Below are 20,252 nucleotides of genomic sequence, written 5' to 3'. Positions count from 1 at the left end.
GACCAGAGAGCCAGACATTGGAACCTCTGCAGAGGGGAGATTTGGAACTCTGGTGACTCTTCAACTTCCTACTTTAAATCCTCTCCAAGCCTCTAAAACGCTCCCTCCCCAAAGTGAGAACCTGGGGCTGGGATCTCAGGGGCCCAGCCTGCAGCTCTGTTCCCTCCCACTTCCAAGGGGATTCCAGGTGACTCTGCTGGGAGCCAGCCAGGGGATTTCTCCACACACAGAGCAGACACTTGGCTTTCCCATTTCTCAGTGCTGTAATAAGCACCTGTCACCCCCTGCTGGACAAAACATGAAATGCAACAGTTTGTCAGGACCGAAAGACCAGCTGTATCTGTCTGTCTCTCAAAACAAAGCCCACAGAAAATAAATAAAGATCTATATGGATTGGCTGCTGTGTTGGTCAGGACAGTCTCTGCAGGGAGCCAGTGGTTCTGGAGTGCATGTGACTTGACCCTGAGTGAGTGCGTGTGTGTGTGTGGGGGGAGCATGATGGGCAGTGATGGCTGAGCCTGTGAGAGGGTGGGATAGGGGAGCAGTACTGGAGAGTGAGGGGTGACCTTGTTTGAGTGTGGAGATGCAGTACTGGGGAGCAGTAGTACAGGGGCTGTCCTGTGAGAGTATAGTCAATGGTGCTTGAGGGAAGCTGAATGTGGGGGGGGATCAGTGCTGTGGAGCAGCAGGAGCTGACCCTGTGTGAGAGGTGGGGGATCAGTGCTGAGGAGCAGTGGGTGCTGACCCTGCATGAATGTGGGATAGGGGAGAAGTTCTGGGGAGCAGGAGGTGCTGACCCTGTGTGATTGCAGGCAGGGGGGCGGAGGGCTGTTCTGGGGAATAGGCAAGACTGACCCTGTGTGAATGAGGAGTGGGGGAGAAGTTAATGGTGGCGCTTGGGAGAGCTGACCCAGTGTGAGTAGATTGGTTGGTTGGGAAGGCCACACTACGATGAGACTGACCTTGTGTGGGTGCGGGAGTCTCCCCCAGAGGGGGTTATAGACTCTCCCTGACCTAACTTAAGGGCTCCACAGACTCAAGCCCCCCCCCTACTCCTCGCCTAGTGTTAGCCTCCCCTGTGTCTAGTCAGTGCAGGATCTGGGAGGGGAGGGGTACACATGGCTTTGGACACTGCAGAGGTGTGTGCATCACGATCTCAGCCAGCTGTGTCCTATCCACAGCTCCATAAAACTCTGAGCCCCGAGGCCAGGGATCCTCATGGGGATGCTCGCTCCATAGGAGCCCAGTTGCTGTTCAAGAGTTGGAACGGACACTCTAAACACCAAATCTGGTTCTTCTCCTCCTCTTGGGAAGAAAAGGGGCTGTGCCAAGAGCCTCTTCCAGGGGCCACTAATGTCCAGTTCCAGTTCTTCTCCTCCTTTTGAAGGCTAAACCCAGATCCCATTGCAGGGGCACAGGGATACAGTTCTGGTTCTTCACCTCTCTGCAGGACTGCATCCAGAGCCCATTCTATGGTGGGCACAGAAATCCCATATGTAACACGTTTGGTGTGTCTGAACCCAGTCCTCAACATCCACAATCCTAATGGGCACCACCTAATGGGCTCCCAGCAGAGAAGCCAAGGAGTTACTGTGCCAGAGAGTTAATGAGCTAATTCAGGGACGGTGGGGACTCGGCCCTCCAACTTCCCTGGCTGTATCTGTTCTAGGGGATTCAGAGAGGGCTCTGGACTTCAGGGTTCTCACCTCAACCTGTCATCCCCTCCATCCCCCCCCCCCCCCGCCCCAAACTAAGCAACACACTCTGAACATATTAACCAGAGAGAGATGGGGAAAAGAAAGGAAAGGAAAAGAGGTGGGAGAGAAAGGAGGGGCAATGCCTCAGACACATATTTATGCCTCAAGGGGCTGTGAAATTTATTCCAAGCGAAGAGTGGTAGTATTAAGCATAAGGCTACTATGTTGTCTTAAATTAAAATAATCTCAGCATCTCTCCTCTGGCTCTGCAGGGGATTAACCCTGTGGTTCTCTTGCTTAAATCAGGATCAGGGCTCCATTTCATGAGAGTGCACAGACATCCCAAACACAGAATAAAGGACGGTCCCTACTCCAAAGAGCTCCAATCATTATTAAAAGCCAATACAACAAGTGAACATGATGGATGCGAGGAGGATAGTAATGAGGGATTCTTGCAGTTACCTAGCCTCACAACAGGCAGGTCCCACATAAGGTATTTTTTGGTTAGAATTCCCTATCAAACCAGATCCCTTGGACTCCCTCAAGGTTCCTTCCCAGGAACACGTGATCCTGGGCTTGCTGCCCATTATTTTTAGAGCATTTTATTTTCCCTTTCTATACAGACTCTCTACACCATGGCCCTTTACCCAACATCATTAGTTCCCATCTCTTTAGCCCCCCTCAAACCGTGGGCCGGTCCCTCAAGGTGTGTAATTCCCATATCTTTGCTGCTACACAGGGGGCCAGGATGGGTTCCGGAAGCATAGGGAAGCCACTGATCTGTTACGGAATGCCTGCTTTGATGTCCCCACCTGTGAGGGTACCAATGGGACCTAACTTCCTACTTAGGCTGCCTGTCACTGGGGACGTCCTTATTGCTATTGATCTTTTGTGTGGAAGGTGCTCAGATAGGACAACAGTGATGGACAGCGTCAGCAAGGCAAAACTCTAATATGGCAAACTAGACATCTCCCAACCCTACAGAAGCACTCCCAGAGTCTGGAAATGCTGAAACCCGAGGGGCTGCTCAGCTAAAGGGAATCTTCATGTACAGCTGCTGAGAGGGGGTATGGGACTACCAAGGCCCCAGAAGCCTGGCATCACAGAAAGGAGGGGACAGAGGCCAGCTCCATTACCAGTTGCAGTTAGCAAAAGTACCTCTGGCATTACAGTCCCTTTGTGCTGCACAGAACGCCCGTTGGAGGTAACAGTCAGAGCTCCCGTTTCTCAGGGAAACAAAACTTCCTGTTAGCCCCATAGACTCAGCCCAGTGACAGGAGAAGGAACCAGAGGCTAGTCTGGCTCACACATCACCAGTAGGATGGTTAGATGAGCCAAGTGCTCTTGGTTATGCTTGAGCAATCTAATGAAGGCAATAGGGTTAGGGCTGTGTGGCTCACCTGAGGGCAGGACCCAAAGGTGAGGAGGGGGAGGGGAATGTGGCTGCACATTACTCACCTGAGGGTGTGACCTGAAGGTCACAGGACAGTTTGGGTGGGGACTGCACAGAAGTCAGGATATGGCCTGCCGAATCATTCTTGCTGGTGATGCTACAAGGCGGGGAAGACCTTAGCATGGCTCCTAGCTTCTGGGGAGTCTGAGGCATTTGTGTCACTGAGATGATGAATACAGAGCCTCAGGAGGTGGGTTTGACAGTCACTCACCAGAACAGAGCTGCGCAGTGAGTCATCATTCCCCTGTGCTGTGATGGGAAGGCTGCGAGGTCCTGCTCAGCTGGGGCACAGGGATGGAGCTTCAGCCCCATACCTGACAGAGGATCCCGAGCTGGGAAGAGGCTAGGAAAGCCCTTGCAAAGGCTCCTCCTGGCCTCTTTGCTTCTTGTCCTCATCCTCAGCACAAGCAGCTTGTACCCAGATGAGGTGCCAGATGGGCTGCCACCTGGATTGTGTGCCACAAAGAGGCAGACTGTGGTTGCCCATGAAGACCACAGCTTCCAGCAAACCTGGGGTAGCAAGTTTGGAACCTGGGGAAGGAACCTGAGCTCAAAGTCTGCAAGAGGAGAATGATGGCAGCCCAGGGGGAGGGAAAGAGTTTGGGCTCAGGGGAGGAGACTCTGGGGGTGGGGGGAGGTGTGTGTTTGAGGAGGGGGGCAGAGAGACAGCCTCGGCCTCATGGGATGGGATATCTCTGAGATGGGGCAGGGAAAGGAGCCTGCGCCTAGTGGGGTGTGTTTCGGAGCAGGTCTCTGGGAGGAGAGTGGGTGACCGAGCTCGGGTGGGGGCTGTCTGGGCCCCAGGGAAGGTCTGTGAGGGCAGGCAGGCAAGGGCAGGACCTGAGCTGGGGGGGAGCCAGGAGCCTGCGCTGGGGGGGTTCTAAGGGGCACCCTGGGGAGTAGGGGAGGGAGCCTAGGTCGGGATGAGGCTCTGGGCAGACCCCGGCACTCTACCGCCTACATTCGAGGCCCGATTGTCTGGTAGTTCTGTCCCTCCGCCGTCCCAGCCAATCAGCGTCATTCGGCTCCTCCAATGGCAGGAGGGGACGAGCCCACCCGGCGAAGCGGCCTGGGTGACGCGGAAACGGCCAGAACAAGGCTCCACCCAAGGAGCTCACGTGCTCGCTAGCCGGGCCAGTACTGCTCCTCTCCGGAGACTTTGTCACGTGAAGAGAAGACTTTCCCCCCCTCCACGTGATCCATGAGCCAATAGGACGGGCTAAGAGGCGGGGCCGAGGCCGGGCTCGGCCAATAGGAAGACGGCCGGGGGAGGGGAGGTGGGTTGCCCCAGAAGCCGGGTAAGAAGTAGAGCCGGGCGCGGCCATTGGGGGTGAGTGGCGGGGGTGCTGGGCGAGACCATCGGGAAGAGGTGCTGTCTCTCCAGCAGCCCCGGCGCCCCGTGTTCGGGAGCCGCCTGGCGAGTGGCGGGACCGGGACGCCCCGCTCTGCGCTGGGAACCCGGCAGCCCGGAGCAGGGATGGGGAGCGCTCCCCAGTAGGGTGACCAGATAGCAAATGTGAAAAATCAGGATGGGGGTGGGGGGTAATAGGAGCCTATATAAGAAAAAGACCCAAAAATCGGGACTGTCCCTATAAAATTGGGACATCTGGTCACCCTACTCCCTGGGGACAGGTGTGATGGGGTGGGGCTAAGGTGGGTGGGGTTACGATGGATGGGCAGAGCTAAGAGAGGTTGGGAGGGCACTGGCAGGCATGGTGGCCCACGCATGAAGTGGCTTGGGATAGGATTTGGCAGGGCAGGTGAAGGTAGGGCGTGATGCGTGGCCGGCTGGGTGGAGGGAATGAGAGGGGAGGGATATGACTGGGTGCAGCTGGATAGTGTGTGGTATGGGGCTCGGATGGATAGGGAGGGGAGCAGCATGGGATACGGGAGGTAGGATGGTGTGGGGGTGTGACAAGAAAGGGTGCATGAGGTGTGGGGGGAGAGGGCAGAGTGCTGGAGATGGTGTGGAGGTCTGGCAGTGTGTGGTATGTGGGTGGGGCAGGACAGGTTGCTGGGGGACAATATGTGGGGGGCAGGGACAAGACAGGTACCAAGGAGGGGCAGTGTGTGGTGGGAAGGACTGGGTGCTGCAGAGTCTGTTAATGCCCCCAGCAGTGGCATACCTGCAGTGAGAACAGCATCTGCCCCTTCAGCTTCTGTTTCCTTGGCTGGGGGGCTGCTCTTGTGCTGGCATGATCAATAGGCCCTTCAGACCCGTTTGGATGGGGATACAGATGGAGAGTAGCAAAAACTGACAGTAGGGGTGCAGGCTCTATGCTAACAAAGAGAGCTGTAGGGAGGGTTGGGCTGGGACCCTCATCACCTGTCTCCAATCCCAACCTCAGGCATCCCAGTTCAGTATGGCCTTGGTGACCAGTGTGGTTAGTGATCTGGACCATGTCCAATCTAGGATTTAGGAGAGGGATGGTTTAAACGGCATTAGATTAGCTCAGTCTCACAAACCCAGGCATTACATTGACTGGCTCAGCGCATGCTAAACATCTAAAGTACAGTTTATTTGCTCTTGACTGGGTGTTTAGATGGCTAAATAACAGAGACTAAACCATCTTCCTACCCTGGTGTGGCCGGAGCCCAGGAAGAGGGCGCACCCAGCTCGCTAAGGAGACCTCTGGCTGCTGTGAAAATGGCAGGAGTTGCAATCAGCACAGGACAGAAAGGCTCCCTGGGGAAGGAGGGGGCTGACTAAAAGAAGGGGAGAGGTTAGGAATGTGGGCAGTGACTTGCAAAATGAGGCGCTGAATGGGCAGGTGCAGCTGGGACACCTGGGAGGGGTGAATTGCCAGCCAGAACCTGGCTGGGAGATGGGACAGCCAGAGTGGCCAGAAGGAGCAGGTGGCAAAGGAGACCACCTGGGTCTGTGATAGGATGTGGCTGCAGGAAAGGCTAGTGCAGGTTGATGCTGTGTGTGTGTCTCCCACAGCAGGAACAAGCCCTGTTCTGTGCAGAGCTGAGGCAGTTGGGATGTTGTGTTTAGGAGCTGGGCCTCTCGGTACTAGAAAGGGATTGACAAACCCCAGGGCATGAGAAGAGCCACAAAACTGTGCAGGGAGCTGGAGGGGGAGACTCCAGGGAAGGCGGTTGGAGGGGGTAATTGGCCTAAGGGCAAGGGAATGAGGGAGGGAGAGGGGTAACGTGCAGGGCAGGGGCAAGATTAGGAGCTCCAGCAGGTGACTAAGAAAGTGAATCTACTTCCCTTGATTCTTCTTGGAGCATCAGTCTGACAGGGTTTCTCCTTCACTTCCTGCTAAGCACTCCTGTGTGACTGTTCAATAGCTGCCCAGCCCCACCCCAGCAGTGGCTGCATGTTAGTGCTGGGTGAGGGATCCCTGTGCATACAGGGGAAGTGCTTTGGGATCCTTCAGGGGAAAGGAGTTGGAGATGTGTTGAGTTGATTATTTAGGGTGTGGTCTCTCTCCTGTTTCTTCCCAGCATGTTGTACTGATTACCCCCTGGCAGAGGACCCAGTGCAGCACCGAAGACACAGACTCTCCCCACCACAGGGCTGGATTATCTCGGGGTTCATGGTGCTCTGACTGGGGTTGGGGTTTGACACCCCCCCCAAGAGTGGGGAGAGCCCAGCTGCATTACTCTGTGGCCATGAGGTGCCTTGTTACCGGGGGCAATGTCAAAGGTGCGTGCCGGGCTACCAGCTGGGCATGGGGGTGGGGAATAGGATGTGAGGCCTCTCCCCGTAAGGGTCATTGGCTCCCATCTGGTCCCAGGGCAGAGGGACTGGGCTCAGCAGAGTGGGGAATGGGACACAGGACCTTTCGCCTCTAGGGGGCACAGCCTCCAAATGGCTGATTTTCCTGCCTCAGAGAGCAGGAGTTGAGAGGAGTGGGGGTGGGATGGGTCTGGCCCTGGGTCACTATCTCTTTCCTTCCCCCCCCCCCCAGTCATAGGGAAGGCTGTGCACTCTCTGTCCCGCATCGGAGACGAGCTCTACGTAGAGCCCACAGAGGATGGGGTAAGGGGGGGTGTTGTTTTAACTGGTGGGGAGCACTCTTCTGATCTGAGGGGGGGGAGAACTGAAGGGGTTGTCAGCAGAGAAAGGAGGGGGTTCCAAACAGGGTTTTGGAGTTATCACTGAGCTCCAAGAGGAGCAAGTTGGGTCACCCCCTGGTCGGTGACAGGGCTGGCTCTCCCATGGGGGAGGTAGAGGGGCTGATTCTCCGGGGGGGGGGCTGATTGGTGACGGGGCTGGCTCTCCTGCGGGGTTGGTCAGTGATGGGGCTGGCTCTCCTGCGGGGGGGTTGGTCAGTGATGGGTCTGGCTCTCCTGGGGGGGGCAGGGGGGGCTGGGCAGTGATGGGGCTGGCTCTCCTGGGGGGGGCAGGGGGGGCTGGTCAGTGATGGGGCTGGCTCTCCTGGGGGGGGTGGGAGGGGCTGGTCAGTGATGGGGCTGGCTCTCCTGGGGGGGGCGGGGGGGGGCTGGTCAGTGATGGGGCTGGCTTTCCTCTCCACAGCTCTCCCTGCGTGCTGTGAACTCTTCCCGCTCAGCCTATGCCTGCTTCCTGTTCGCCCCGCTCTTCTTCCAGCTTTACGAGGAGGGGAGCCTGGACCCTGATGGGGAGACCTTCCGCTGCAAGGTCCTCATGAAGGTGAGATTACTGTGCCGGAGCGTCAAGGGTGGGCCTCAGAGGGATGCCCCAGGGATATCGGGGATATGGGAAGCCCAGCAGAAGGCCCTGGCGCTATGGTGTGGAGTGGAGGGTGAAGAGGGGAGAGCTGGGCTCAGGGATGTGTCCCTGGCTGCACCCTGGCCTGTGCTGTCTCCTAGCAGCCTGTGTGCCCAGTCCCTGTGTCCCAGGGGCTCCCCTGCAGGGGGCAGGAGCTTGTGGCTTTCTTTGCCCTGGACAGTGAGTGTAGCTGGCACAGGGTGTGGTGGGGGGGGGAGGGATCAGGGCTTGGGACCACCCTGTTCCATGGGAAAGAATCTTGGTGTGAATCTGCAGGACTCCTGGATTCCCTCCCTGGGTCTGGGAGGGGAATAGGTGTCTTGTGGTTACAGCAGGGGAGCTGGGAGCCATTTTCCTAGCTGCGTGGTAGGCGGTGCAGGTGGTGACGGGGTGGTGTCTGTGGCCCCCCAGTCCTTCCTGGGTGTGTTCCGCTCGCTGCCCTCCCTGGAGAAGATGGTGGAGAAGTGTCTGATTTCCCTGAACCCCCGGGCCAGCCGGCTGGTCGTGCAGCTGCACTGCAAGTACGGTGAGTGCACTGCTGCTGGGGAGCCCCCTAGTGGGGCAGGGGGCAAGGATCTGGGTGGCCCTGCTGGGGCAAGAAGGGACATCCAGGGAGCCCCATTAGCAGGGTGGAGGAGGGAGATTGGAGGGCCCCCTAATGGCAGGGGGCACCTCAGGGGTCTAGCAAAGGTAGCAGGGGCCTTGGATGGAGTGAGTTAGGTTGGAGGGCTGGGGCAGAGCTGGGAGCCAGGTGGGCAGAGGGGGCCCTGCAGTGAATGGTACCGGAAAGCAGAAGCGGGGGTGTGTGTGTGTGTGTGAAGCTGGCGGGGTGCAGTTTCCAAGGGTCAGACCCCCAGCCTGGTTCCCTATTGAACATAGGGCCAGGCTGGTGAGATGTACTGGGGAGAATCTGCAGGGGTGGGTCCTGGGCTGGTGATGGTCCTGATGCAGGGCCAAAGGTGGCCCTGGCCCTGAGCTGCTGTCCTGATGCCCTTGGCAGGAGTCACCAAGACCCACAACTTGTCATTCCAAGAGTGCGAGTTGCTGCAGGCTGTTTTTGACAAGGAGCTGTGTGCCAACACGCTGCGCGCCCCTGCCCGGTGAGTGGGCTTTGCCGAGTGGGGGGAGAGGAAGCAAAGCATGAAGTATAGCTGAGGAATTCTCAGCTCTTTTCTTCCTGAGGCCTCCCTGCATGCTATAAAAACTCCAGGGCCCAGTGGGGAGGCCTCCAGTCTTCAGCTGCCCGAGCAGGGGCTTCTTGTGGGCGGGACAGACATTAGCCCTGTGGGGCTGGAGCTCAGGGGCTTCAGCTGCAGTGTGTGTGGGACCTTGGGACTCTGGGATTCAGCCACTGGATGGGGGGAGGAGTTCAGGGGGGTTCTGCCTCATGGGGCACCGGGGCTTGGGGCGCCAGGCTTCAGTCCTGCAGCTTCGCTTCTGGCTTCAGCCCCGTGGGGGAAAGGGACTTGGGGTTCCGGGCTTCAGCTGCAGGGCCCCATGGACCCTTGTAGACCCTTGGTTGAGAACCACAGGTATAGATGAGGAGAGCGCAGAGGGATTGAGGACATATGCTGGCTCCCTTGGGTGCTAGTTTGGCATGGAGGGGGTGGGAAGATCAATGGGGCAGAAGCTGTCCCTCTGGGGCGCTAGGTTGGCACAGAAGAGGTGGGAGGATTGGGGGCACAGCTGGCTCTCTGGGGCGCTAGGCTGGCACAGAGGGGGTGGGAGGATCGGGGGCACAGCTGGCTCTCTGGGGCACTAGGTTGGCATGGAGGGGGTGGATCAGGGGCACAGCTGGCTCTCTGGGGTGCTAGGTTGACATGGAGGGGTGGGAGGATCGGGGACACAGCTGGCTCTCTGGGGCACTAGGTTGGAATGGAGGGGGTGGATCAGGGGCACAGCTGGCTCTCGGGTGCTAGGTTGGCACAGAGGGGGTGAGGATTGGGGGACACAGCTGGCTGTCTAGGCTGGCACAGAGGGGGTGGGAGGATGCAGCTGTATCTGTAGGGTGGGGCTTACAGCTTGCTCACCTCTGGTGGCAGGGTGCTGGTGGACGCTGTGGTCCATTTCCCGGTGACGCTGGCTGAGGTGACGCTGGGGGTCAGCCCTGCCGGGAAGGTGAGCTTCCGCAATTACCTGGATGAGGAGACAGGTGAGCCAGCTCCACCCTCCATGGGCCTCATCCCAAAGAGACACAACATGGCTCAGTCCCCCTGCCATGGGGCTGGATTGGAGCTGGCACCCCCTAGAGGGGAAGGGCCCCATGTCCCACTCGAGAAGCCCTGGGGTCTGGGTTGGCTGGCATCTCTGGGGAGGGAGGTTTTGGCAGCAGTTTATAGTGTGTGGCCAGTGGGTCCTGGGGAGTGGCTTGGCAGTGTGGGGACACCGGGGAGCTGATGCTTAGATCCCTCTCTGTCCCCAGAACCCAGCAGGACAATGGTGACCGAGCTGTGCCTCTCCGAGGACGAGTTCCAGGAGGTCCAGGTGCAGCAGCAGTCTCATGTCACCTTCTGCCTCAAGGAGTTCAGAGTGAGCTAGCAGAGCCAACCTGCCCCCCCGCCCATCCCCCCCAGCTCTTCTGCTCTAGCCCCAGAGGGTGGGGCTGCCTCACTGACCCTGTTTGTCTGTCCCTAGGGTCTCCTGAGCTTCGCCGAGTCCTCCAACCTGCCCCTCAACATCCACTTCGATTCCCCCGGCAGGTATGTCCAGGCCAGCCCCTTGTGGTGTGGGGATGCTCCCTCTACCTCAGTGCCCTGAGCTGGCTCTCCCCCGATGAGATCATGTGCTCATTGCCACTCTCACTCCTTGGCCCTGGCTCTCTGGATTGGTTGGGGTCCCATGTGGACTCCCCAGCCCTCTGCTGCAACTCTCTCTCTCTCTACTCACCCTGTGCTGTCCCTGTAGAGTCCTGGACCTCCCCTCCCCATCTGTCTCATTCTCCTGTGATATCCCTGCAGGCCAGCCATCTTCACTCTGTCGGACCCCCTGCTGGAAGTGCACCTGGTCCTAGCCACCTTGTCAGACCCCAACAGCAGCTCACAAGTCCACTCCACAACCTTGCAGGCCCGTCCAGCCAATGGGTAAGCAGAGGCCTGAGAGTTTGACAGTGGCACTCACAGTTGTCATTAGAGGTCAGTGTGAACAGCTCCATTGGACTGGCTGGCTGCCACCACCCTCGTGGGCTGCTGTTGCAGGCTGTCTGCAGACTCAGGCAGCAGCAGCTTCTGTGGGGAAGCCTAAGGGTGGGAGAGCTGGGATACTGGGCTGGCCCCAGCTGGGAGAGGTAAGGACCCCATCTCCAGAGGCAGGGTTTGACTCTGGCCCCAGCCCTGCTCCCTTCTTCCACAGTGGCTTTCCCACGGCTACCCCTGATGACGACTTCACAGGTGATGACATTGATTCCTACATGATTGCTTTGGAGACCACATGTGAAGAGGGGCCAGGGCTGCCCTCCAGCCCCACCTTTCCCCAGAGACGCCCCCATCCAGGCGCTGCCCTGGAGTCAGAGAGCAGTGCCATGGAGAGTGACCTGGAGGGGGCTGTGCCAGGGACCCCCCCACAGAAAAAGGTATGTGACCAGGGGGGAGAGGCATTGGGGCTGTTTTGTGGAGAGGAGCTGTGTGGATTCCCAGCTGCTGGTGGGGGATGGCAAGGCCTGTATTGAAGCTGGGGGTGGAATGGGACCATGTGGGTGGAGGGAGAAGCTGGGGAATTCCCCCTTCCTTCCACATCCTGCTGCATTTCTTTCAGTTCCGCTCCTTGTTCTTTGGGTCGGTGCTGACCCCGTCTCAGGCTGGGACCCATCCAGGGCCCAGCCAGGATGTGCTGGCTGAGGACAGCGAGGGAGAGTCCTGAGAGGTCACCTTCTGCAGCCCAGCTCCAAGCCCCCTCCCCCCCAAAAAGTCCCCAAGAGCCTGCGTGGAGAAGCTGGACTTTACAACTTCATCACCTCTGCTGGAGCACGGCAGGAAGACTAGGCGGGGCTGCTGCTTCTGAGCCACTGTGAATAGACATGGCCCTGTAAATAAAGCTTTTATAATAAGTCTGCCGCCTGTAGAGCTGCTGCTGGGGCTGGAGAAGCTCAGCTCCCCCCTCTCCATGGGCAGAACACCCCCAGCGGGTGGGGGGTGGGGTGCTGCAGGCAGGATCCTTTCCCTCCTGCACCTTGCAGAGGCAGGGCCAGGAGTAGGAGGCAGGCTATTCCAGCCCCCAACTGCCTCTTACTGTAGCCAAGCTCCCTGCTGCTTGCCTAGGTCCTACTTGCAGGGCTGGTGGGTTTGAGGCTGGGGCAGGGGGTGTATCTATCTCCCCCAGCTTGCCCTGTGGGGATTGTCCTTGCTCAGGGTGAATTCCTGGGAGCTGCTGGAGCTGGCTGTGAGGGGGCTGGCTATGGAGCTGGGCTAGCAATGGCTGCAGGCTGAGGCACACAGGAACCCTCTTACTGCCCCAGGAGCACAATCCTGCCCAGCCCTGGGGCCCAGTAACCAGTCATCCCCTCCACCCCCTTTCCTTGGCGAAAAGCCTGGAAATCTGCAGCTGCCAGTGCTCAGGGTGCCTACCTCAGCTGAGGGAAGCTGCCACACTGTCCCCCTCTGCTGTGGGGCACAAACTAGGCAGAGTTGGGGGGCTGGGTCCCGCTCCAGGCCACCTGGCTGGTATCAGCCCTGCTACTTCCCAGCCACACTGGAGACAGGAAGAGCACACCCTCCCCCCATTGTAATGGCTGTGATACCCCCTCCCAGGGAGCTGAGTTCACCCCCTGAGGTCCACATTGCTGCCTCCTCCTCCCACCTTAATGAGGGGGCAGTCTGGGCTCAGCTGCCTCTGACACCCTCAACATCCCCTTCCTGTCAGGGGCCCCTTGGCTCCTGGAGCCATCAAGGTCCCTGCAGGGGCTGTGGCCCCCTGCTCTCCTCCATCATACCAGGAAGGTTGATCACAGCATAGTTTAGGGCTCCACCATAACACAGCCTGCTCATGGTGTAGGGGCAGTACGGCTCTCCCCAGAAGTGGCTGCACATCAGCACTTTGCCCCAGAGGAGTCAGGAGATGCTGGGGGCTGGAAGGCACCTGCCCAGGGCTAGGCCCCTGCTCACAGGTCAGGCAGGAGTCCCTTGTGGCATTGGCTGCAGGGGCTGAGGGGAAATACCATTCTCCACTCCCAGGAGTATTAGAGCCTCAGCATGGGGCAGGACAGGATATTCCCTGCATAGCCACAGGCTGGGAACAGAGGAACAGGGAGGCAGCAGGGTAAGAATTTCTGGCAAATATTTATTCAAAAAGAAATCACCTCAGCATTAGGGGGGAGGGGTGGGGGGCTCAACTGGCAAAATAGACTTGATCCAAAAAGATTAAACCCACTCCCCCAAAATCAAGAGCCCTCCCTGGCCCCCTCTCCCCAGAGCAGGATTTTTGGTATCAAACTTCAGGAGTTTAAAAATAATAATTCAGCTCTGCCCCAGGCAGGCACTGGACAGCAGAACCCCTCCGTGCAGAGAGCCAGGGGCAGGGCAGTGAGGGGGGGCCCAGTCCACGGGGTAGGGCAGGGGGAGTAGCCGGTTACTTCTTGGCCTTGGCCGAGTTGCGCGGGGGTGTGACAGGGCGGCCGCCGGGGTTCAGGCCGCTGAACTGCCCGTACTTGCCCTTGTTCTTATCAGCCGGTTTCAGGATCTGCAGGAGGAGAGGCAGGTTGGATGTGCGGAAGGGGGACCTGTGCCCTGCCCTGACAAGAGCTGGGCCAGGGCCCATGCCAGCCCCCACGGCCCAGGGGCTGCTCTACTGCTCTTGAAATCAGAGCCCCGCCCCCTGTCTGAAGAAATGGCTGCCATAGGGACACCGCCCCACACTCCTTCAGCCCCATGGAGCCCAGACTTGGGATCCCCACAGCTCCTCTAAGGCCCAGACCCTTCCCCATCTGGGCTGTTACTGGAAGGGGGGTTGTCCTCTGCAGGAGGTTTCCTCCCCCACTCGCCATTATCCCATCCGAGGTCTAACACCCTTCTTAGCTCCACCCACACTCCCCCTGGCAGGCAGCTCAGGCTGCAGGGCCAGGGCTGCCCCATGGTGCTGGCTCCGCATGCCCTCTGCCCCAGCAGGCTGGGCACGGCACTGCCGTGCCCCGGGCTCACCTGGAAGGAGCACATGAGCGTCTCGTCCACACTCATCATGGCGCCTGCATTGTCAAACTCGCCGCAGTAGTTGGGGGCTGAGAAGAGCGTCACCAGCTGCCGCTTGGCAAAAAACTCATAACCATCCTCCACCACCTGGGGCAGGGAGACAGGAGGTAGAGTCTGGCCTTACCCACCCCAGGCATCCCACTCCATGCCCCCAGCTCTGCTGGACGCTGCCATCCCCAAACAGGCACAGCCTGGTACCACAGACTAACCCCTCTCTGTCACCCACATGGGACGCAGGGGTGTGGGAGGGGGTGCGGTCAGGGGCGGCTCCAGGCACCAGCACGCCAAGTGCGTGTCTAGGGTGGCAAGCTGCGGGGGGTGCTCTGCCGGTCACTGCGAGGGCGGCAGGCAGGTGGCCTTCGGCAGCATGCCTGCGGAGGGTCCGCTGGTCCCGTGGGCTTTGGTGGACCTCCCGCAGGTGTGCCGCCTAATCCACAGGACCGGGAACCTCTCGCAGGCAAGCCGCCGAAGGCAGCCTGCCTGCTGTGCTTGGGGCAGCAAAATACCTAGAGCCGCCTCTGGGTGCAGTGTGCAGGAAGGGGCTCAGGGCAAGAGGTTGGGGTGCAGGAGGGGATGTGGAGTGTGGGAGTGGTGCAGCAGGGGGTTGGGGTATAGGATGGGTGCGGCAGGGGGCTCAGGGCAAGGGGCTGGGGCACAGGATGGGTGTGGGATGTACAAGGGGGCTCAGGGCAGGGGACTGAGGTGTGGGCTGGAGTGTGGGAACAGACTGATCCAAAGAATGCAAACCACCCCCAGCCAGCAGGTTCCTGTACCTCAGCCAAGGTAACCCTACCAGCAGAGCACCCCACACAGCTCTGATGATGCCCTTCATCCACACCCACAACCCCACCCATCCACTCTGATGATGCTCTTCCATGACAACATCCCAGCCCTTCTGATGCCTCTCAATCCCCCTAGTGCTGGGCTCCCCGCAGGCTGGTACCTGGTGTGCCCGACAGATAAGGTCCAGGTCGTGTTTGTGCAGGAACTTGGCGACCACCTCAGAGCCGAAGGTGAAGGAGACACCGCGATCATTCTCGCCCCAGCCCTGGACATCCTTGTCGGGGTCGGACCAGAGGAGGTCGCACAGCAGGCCCTGATCCGGCACGTCCGTGGGGCGCATGATCCTGCGGATCTGCTCCATCGACTGCAGGTCTGGTGAGAGTCCTGAAGGGAGGGAGGAAATCAGTTTGTTAGACTCTGCCCCTCACAGAAGCCCCACCCACTATGGTAGCATATTAATAGGGCCCTTCGTTTTCTGTTTTTATTTTATTTAATTTTCACCAGGAATTTATCAGTGTTTATTACCACAACAACAAAGCCAGGTGAAAATCAGTGCAAAAATAATTTTTCTGGGTAAATATCGGTTTTGTTTTGGTGGATGGAAGGACGGGGGAAAAGTATTAGTAGATTAATGCTGTCAATTGCATTCATCAATGTGGTTTGCTGCAGAACTAAAACAGAACTCAAAACACAATGCCACCTCTGAGTTTAAGAAAACAATTATCTCTAATCCCCAAATAAAGCTTTTCATTTGAATAAACAGTTTACTGGTGTAGACTTGGAACTATTAGCCTATAAATATTTATTTTTAATAATTGAGCCACACGATTTGCAGCGCATACACTCAACTTCATCCTTTTCTCCTCTTTTTGCTTTTGAAAACTTTTGAATGTATTCTGACACAGATTTTCATTTTCTTACCATTTTAGTGTCTCAGATCTTTAAACTGTTATCTACTAACAGCTTGAAATGTGTACGTGGTGAGCATGAGATTCATCAGTATGTTCAGATGTGCACACACTTCAGAACTTGCATGCTGCCTGTTCGTTTCTTGTGTGTATCTTCTAGACCAGGGGTGGGCAAACTTTTTGGCCCCAGGGCCACATCTGGGTGGGGAAATTGCATGTAGGGCCATGAATGTAGGGCTGGGGCAGGCAGTTGGGGTGCGGGAGGGAATGCAGGGTGTGGGAGGGGGTGCGGTGTGCAGGAAGGGGCTCAGGTCAGGGAGCTGGGGTGCAGGAGGGGGTGCGGCAGGAGGTTGGGGCACAGGATGTACAAGGGGGCTCAGGACAGGGGGTTGAGGTGCGGGCTCTGTCCTGGTGCTGTTTACCTGGAGCAGCTCCGGGATGGCAGCGGCGCACAGTGAGGCTCAGGCAGGCTCCCTGCCTGCCCTGGCCCTGTGCCGCACCGCGGCTGGCACCACATCCCAGCAGCCCCAGGGGGAGGGAGGGGGTGTCGGGGGGGCAGAGGGCTCTGTGAGCTGCCCTCCCCTGCGGGTACCTCCCCGGAAGCTCCCATTGGCCACGGTTCCCTGTTCCTGGCCAATGGGAGCTGCGGGGGGCGGTGCCTGAAGGCAAGGGCAGCGCACAGAGCCCTCTGCCTCCTCCCCCATCCAGGGGCTGCAGGGACATGGTGCCGGACACTTCCAGCAATGGTGTGGGGCCTGTGGCGCCACGGGAGTGGCAATCTCGCGGGCCAGAACCAAAGCCCTGACAGGCCAGATCCAGCCCGCGAGCTGTAGTTTGCCCACCCCTGTTGTAGACCAATACATAGCCTTAGTTCAACAGGCAGCTTTGCATATACACACAGACTAATGTATTATCGTGATACATATAGCTCATGCAAAGCTTTGTATTTTCCTAATCAAACAAGTTTTTTTATATATATTTGAATGATACAAAAAGTAGGGTGAAAATCTGAAAAAGAATAATACTTTTTGTAAAATCTGGGGATTTTTTGGTAAATCCCACCATACACAGCCCCTATAGCAACTCCCTGCCCTCCCAATATCTGCCTTGCAGCACTCCACCCCAGATGTGTCCTCCACAGCAGAGTGAGCTCCCAGCATCCATTAGCCCTGCCCCAGCACCCCCCCATCCAATCCCCATGACAACACCCTGCCCTGATCAAGTGCCCACAGCCCCATGGTGCCTAGCACCCTCCGCCTTCCCCAGCAGCACCCTCTACTGGACGAAGCCCACACTGGAATTCCTGAAACATCCCACTATGCTGTCTCCCTCCTTCCTGGGGACAGGGTCACAGAGCACTGGCCACTACACCCTGCGGCCCCTCCCAAACCTCCATGGCCGCAGAAGATCTTCTCGTCCACAATAGCGGCAATGGGCAGGCAGTTGAAGCAGTCGGTGAACGTCTTCCACAGCTTGATGTTGTAGCGCCTCTTGCCTGTGGGACACAATGGGGGGGGATGGGGGCCCAGCCACTGAGGGAGACACGGGAGAGGGGCCCGCCTCCAGGGCTGGGCCCTGGCCTGCTGGGAGAAACCCAGGCCATACAGGGAGCCAAGTGAACTGTGCAGCAACAGCACACAGGGTCTTCCTTTGTAGGGGGCACCAGTCTGACTCCAGGGTTAGCTACTGGGCGCATGGGATATGGGGCAGAGGCTGCCCTCTGCCATGGACACTGGCGCACTCATGGTTGGGGGTGTAGGGGATATGGTGGTCAGGGCAGAGGGGGTACAAGAGTACAGATGTGGGGCAGTGGAGGATATGGAGAGTACGGGGCAGAGCAATGCAGGCACACATCATAGAAGCCACAGATGCGGTTGATGCTGGCTCATTCGTGGTAGGGGTGAGAGGAGATTCGGGGGGCTGGGCGGTGAGCGTTCGGGCAGGACCACACTCACTCTCATTGTAGAAGCCGTAGATGCAGTTGATGGTGGCACACTCGTGATAAGGGTGAGGGGAGCAGGGTTGGGGGGACTCAGGGAGCCGGGTGGGGGCACACTCACACTCATCATAGAAGCCATAGATGCGGTTGATGCTGGCACACTCGTGATTGCCGCGCAGCAGGAAGAAGTTCTCAGGGTACTTGATCTTGTAGGCCAGCAGGAGGCAGATGGTCTCCAGCGACTGCTTCCCCCGGTCCACATAGTCGCCCAGGAAGAGGTAGTTGCTCTCAGGTGGGAAGCCCCCGTACTCGAAGAGCCGCAGCAGGTCATAGTACTGCCCATGGATGTCACCTGGAGAGGGCGGGAGGTGAGTATAGCAGCTATCACAGCCAAGCCTAACCCACCTCCCCCTCAGAGCCTGGGTCCTCTCCCCACAGACCCAGGGATCCCTCCCACCTCCGGAAACAGTCAGCAAGGGGGCCACAGATCCACCCCTGGCCTCTCCACCCAGTCTGAGCCATTGAACCCCCCCAGAGTGAACAAGGGGTGCAGGGAATCCCCCCAGCCTCTCCCCCATGGCCACTGGGAGGAAGGTTCCAACCCCCTGACCTCGCTCACTCACCGCAGATCTTCAGTGGTGCTTCCAGTTCCAGCAGGATAGGCTGGCTCAGGAAGATCTCCCGTGACTTGAGGCAGAGGCCCCTGATCTCACTCTCCGTCAACTGCACATTCTTGCCAGGTCGGGAGCCTTGCACTGCAACACAGAACAGTGGACATCTCTGCCGGGCCGCGGTCATAGCCCCTGCACTGCTCACAGACCCACCCACAGCTCAGGGCAAGACCCCGGCTCCAGCTGGAATGCTCTAAGGGGCTACAGAGCTGAACCGCCTGAGGCTTTTCTGGGCAGCCTGTGTACCACCACCACCCTCCACCCACAAGGGCAGGTTAACAGGTGGACTCATGACCAGCAAAGGGGGAGGAGGCACCAAGCCCTGGCCCAGCCTCGGTCCTCACCCACTCTGTGCAGCTGGCTCAAGAGGTGCAGTGAGGCTGGACCCAGACCCACCACGGGCATCTCACACGGGACCTTTGGCCAGAACCCAGATGGGATCTTCAGACACTTGGCCAGTCAGAGGAGAGGTGGCACTCCCTACAGAGGAAAGGCCCTGTGTCCCATTCCCTCACCCCTCTCAGCCAGCCAATCCCCCCACCCTGGGACAGGATTGGACCCAGCACCCCCAGTGGGGAAAGGCAGCATGTCCCATTCCCTCACCCCTCTGAGCCAGCCAGTTCCCCCACCCTGGGGCAGGATCAGAGCTGGTGCCCACTAGAGGGAAAGGTCCTGTATCCCATTCCCCACCCCCCTGGCTCCTGGTCACACTAGAGTCATTTTCAACATTGCAGGCTGCAGAATACACATGCTTTAAGAAGCAGCGTGGCCTAGCAGCTGATACTGGACTGTTACACCAGGCACCTGGGTTCTTTCCCCAGCTCTGAACTGTTCTGTAATTTTGGGCCACTCCCTTCCTCTGTGCCTCAGTTTCCCCATATGGTACACAGGACTGATGCTTTTGCTTTCCCTTTGTGATGTGAGACCAGATAATCTACCGCTCAGCAACTACTCCGGTCCAGGGTCCAGCCCCAGGGGTCAACTACCCCCCAGAAAGCATAGCTAGGGTCGCCCCCCGCAACACCCCATGTATTATAAGGGTGCAAGGAAGTAACAGTTATTCTCCCCCTCCCTTTTGTTAGCAGCACTGGGAGAGCAGAGTTCGCACTAGGACGACCGGGTCTCTCCCTCCACAAACGCCCCCGGGTATCCCCCTCTAGCTGAGATCAAGTCCCCACCACGCCCCCGGGAATGGGAAAGTCCCTAGCTCCTCCCTGGGGCCTAGGAACAGCGCGTCCCACCCGAGATTGCCATGAAATGTACAAGCCATGGGCCCGACGGGCGTGGGGCAAGCAGCAAGCGGCCGGGCCGCTACCAGAGCCCGGGTCTCCCCCACTGCGTAGGGCCAGCCCCGACCCCCGCCCAGGAGCGCGCTGCAGGCAGGGAGACCCGAGCGAAAACAAAGGAACCCAGAAAGTCAACACGGAACTTCCCGGAGCGCCCGGCTCGGGCCCTTCCAGCCACAGCGCTCGGGGCTCCCGCCCCCCACAGCCCAGCCTGTGCCGGGGGTGGGGGTAGGAGCCAACCGGACAAACCCCCAGCACCACCCCACGCCCTCGATCGTTCCCGCTCGGGCCCCTCCCGGCCCCCCATGCTAGGGCCTCTCCCGGCCCCAGGCCCCTCGCACCTTCCAGCAGCCGCCCGATGATGGAGTCCAAGTTGAGTTTCTCGCCCTCCGACATGGCGGCTCTGCAGGGGGGAGACCCGGACTCCTGGGTTCCTCACACTGCACTCGCCCCCCGCCCGCCTGCTTGGCTCCGCGAGGTCTGGACCGAGAGCCTGGCTCTGACTGGCTGACGGCCGCTTTCAGCCAGGAGGCGGGTCGGGAGCGCAGGCCCCCTAGAGGAGTGGAGGGATCATTGGCAGCCACCTGCCTAGAGCCCCGAGGGAGGGGCACGGCTCCGCAGCGCGGCCTCTGCCAGC

At 58.9% G+C, this 20,252-nt stretch overlaps 3 protein-coding genes across 13 annotated transcripts in view; 1 reads left to right on the top strand and 2 right to left on the bottom strand.

The window, feature by feature from the left end:
- Positions 1 to 4,402, bottom strand: part of CLCF1 (cardiotrophin like cytokine factor 1) — a 51,791-nt gene extending 47,389 nt beyond the window's left edge. Inside the window, exons 1-3 of one of the 2 annotated variants that reach the window (XM_039517937.1) lie at positions 4,112 to 4,402; positions 3,362 to 3,681; positions 3,156 to 3,247 (exon numbers count right to left, since the gene is read on the bottom strand). In XM_039517937.1, the coding sequence (XP_039373871.1) occupies positions 3,156 to 3,247; positions 3,362 to 3,681; positions 4,112 to 4,171 (472 nt within the window). In that variant the 5' untranslated portion in view covers positions 4,172 to 4,402. The remainder of the gene's footprint in view (positions 1 to 3,155; positions 3,248 to 3,361; positions 3,682 to 4,111) is intronic. The other variant, XM_039517938.1, reaches the window with a different exon arrangement.
- On the top strand, positions 4,266 to 12,298 carry RAD9A (RAD9 checkpoint clamp component A). Of its 10 annotated transcripts, none has more exons than XM_039517930.1 (12): positions 4,266 to 4,448; positions 6,604 to 6,805; positions 7,071 to 7,141; positions 7,640 to 7,774; positions 8,264 to 8,378; positions 8,853 to 8,952; positions 9,895 to 10,004; positions 10,275 to 10,381; positions 10,487 to 10,551; positions 10,810 to 10,932; positions 11,201 to 11,420; positions 11,603 to 12,298. In XM_039517930.1, the coding sequence occupies exons 2-12, from the start codon at positions 6,772 to 6,774 to the stop codon at positions 11,705 to 11,707; spliced, it is 1,185 nt and encodes a 394-aa protein (XP_039373864.1). In that variant the 5' UTR covers positions 4,266 to 4,448; positions 6,604 to 6,771; the 3' UTR covers positions 11,708 to 12,298. The 10 variants fall into 10 exon arrangements, with proteins under 10 accessions (XP_039373864.1, XP_039373860.1, XP_039373870.1 ...); XM_039517926.1 differs by having other exon boundaries at positions 4,412 to 4,480; XM_039517934.1 differs by lacking the exon at positions 4,266 to 4,448 and adding an exon at positions 4,497 to 4,519.
- Positions 12,299 to 13,103: 805 nt separating this feature from the next.
- On the bottom strand, positions 13,104 to 20,143 carry PPP1CA (protein phosphatase 1 catalytic subunit alpha). Its single transcript, XM_039517940.1, has 7 exons — positions 19,957 to 20,143; positions 18,282 to 18,413; positions 17,780 to 18,010; positions 17,110 to 17,214; positions 14,972 to 15,195; positions 13,981 to 14,115; positions 13,104 to 13,522 (listed from the first exon to the last, which is right to left on the bottom strand). The coding sequence occupies exons 1-7, from the start codon at positions 20,009 to 20,011 to the stop codon at positions 13,412 to 13,414; spliced, it is 993 nt and encodes a 330-aa protein (XP_039373874.1). The 5' UTR covers positions 20,012 to 20,143; the 3' UTR covers positions 13,104 to 13,411.
- Between the last annotated feature and the right edge of the window lie 109 nt (positions 20,144 to 20,252).

The sequence above is a fragment of the Mauremys reevesii genome, unplaced genomic scaffold (genome assembly GCF_016161935.1).
Source record: "Mauremys reevesii isolate NIE-2019 unplaced genomic scaffold, ASM1616193v1 Contig2, whole genome shotgun sequence".
Lineage (NCBI taxonomy): Eukaryota > Metazoa > Chordata > Testudines > Geoemydidae > Mauremys > Mauremys reevesii.
Note: the sequence above shows the minus strand (reverse complement) of the source record. Positions and strands in the feature narration are given on the sequence as shown.

Coding starts and splice junctions, on each gene's coding strand:
- PPP1CA (XM_039517940.1), bottom strand. CDS start 20,011: ATGTCGGAGGGCGAGAAACTCAACTTGGACTCCATCATCGGGCGGCTG. Junction 14,116..14,971: donor TTATCTGTCGGGCACACCAG/GTACCAGCCTGC, acceptor TCCCTGCCCCAG/GTGGTGGAGGATGGTTATGA. Junction 13,523..13,980: donor CGCTCATGTGCTCCTTCCAG/GTGAGCCCGGGG, acceptor CTCCTCCTGCAG/ATCCTGAAACCGGCTGATAA.
- RAD9A (XM_039517930.1), top strand. CDS start 6,772: ATGAGGTGCCTTGTTACCGGGGGCAATGTCAAAG. Junction 6,806..7,070: donor TACCGGGGGCAATGTCAAAG/GTGCGTGCCGGG, acceptor CCCCCCCCCCAG/TCATAGGGAAGGCTGTGCAC. Junction 8,379..8,852: donor GCAGCTGCACTGCAAGTACG/GTGAGTGCACTG, acceptor TGCCCTTGGCAG/GAGTCACCAAGACCCACAAC.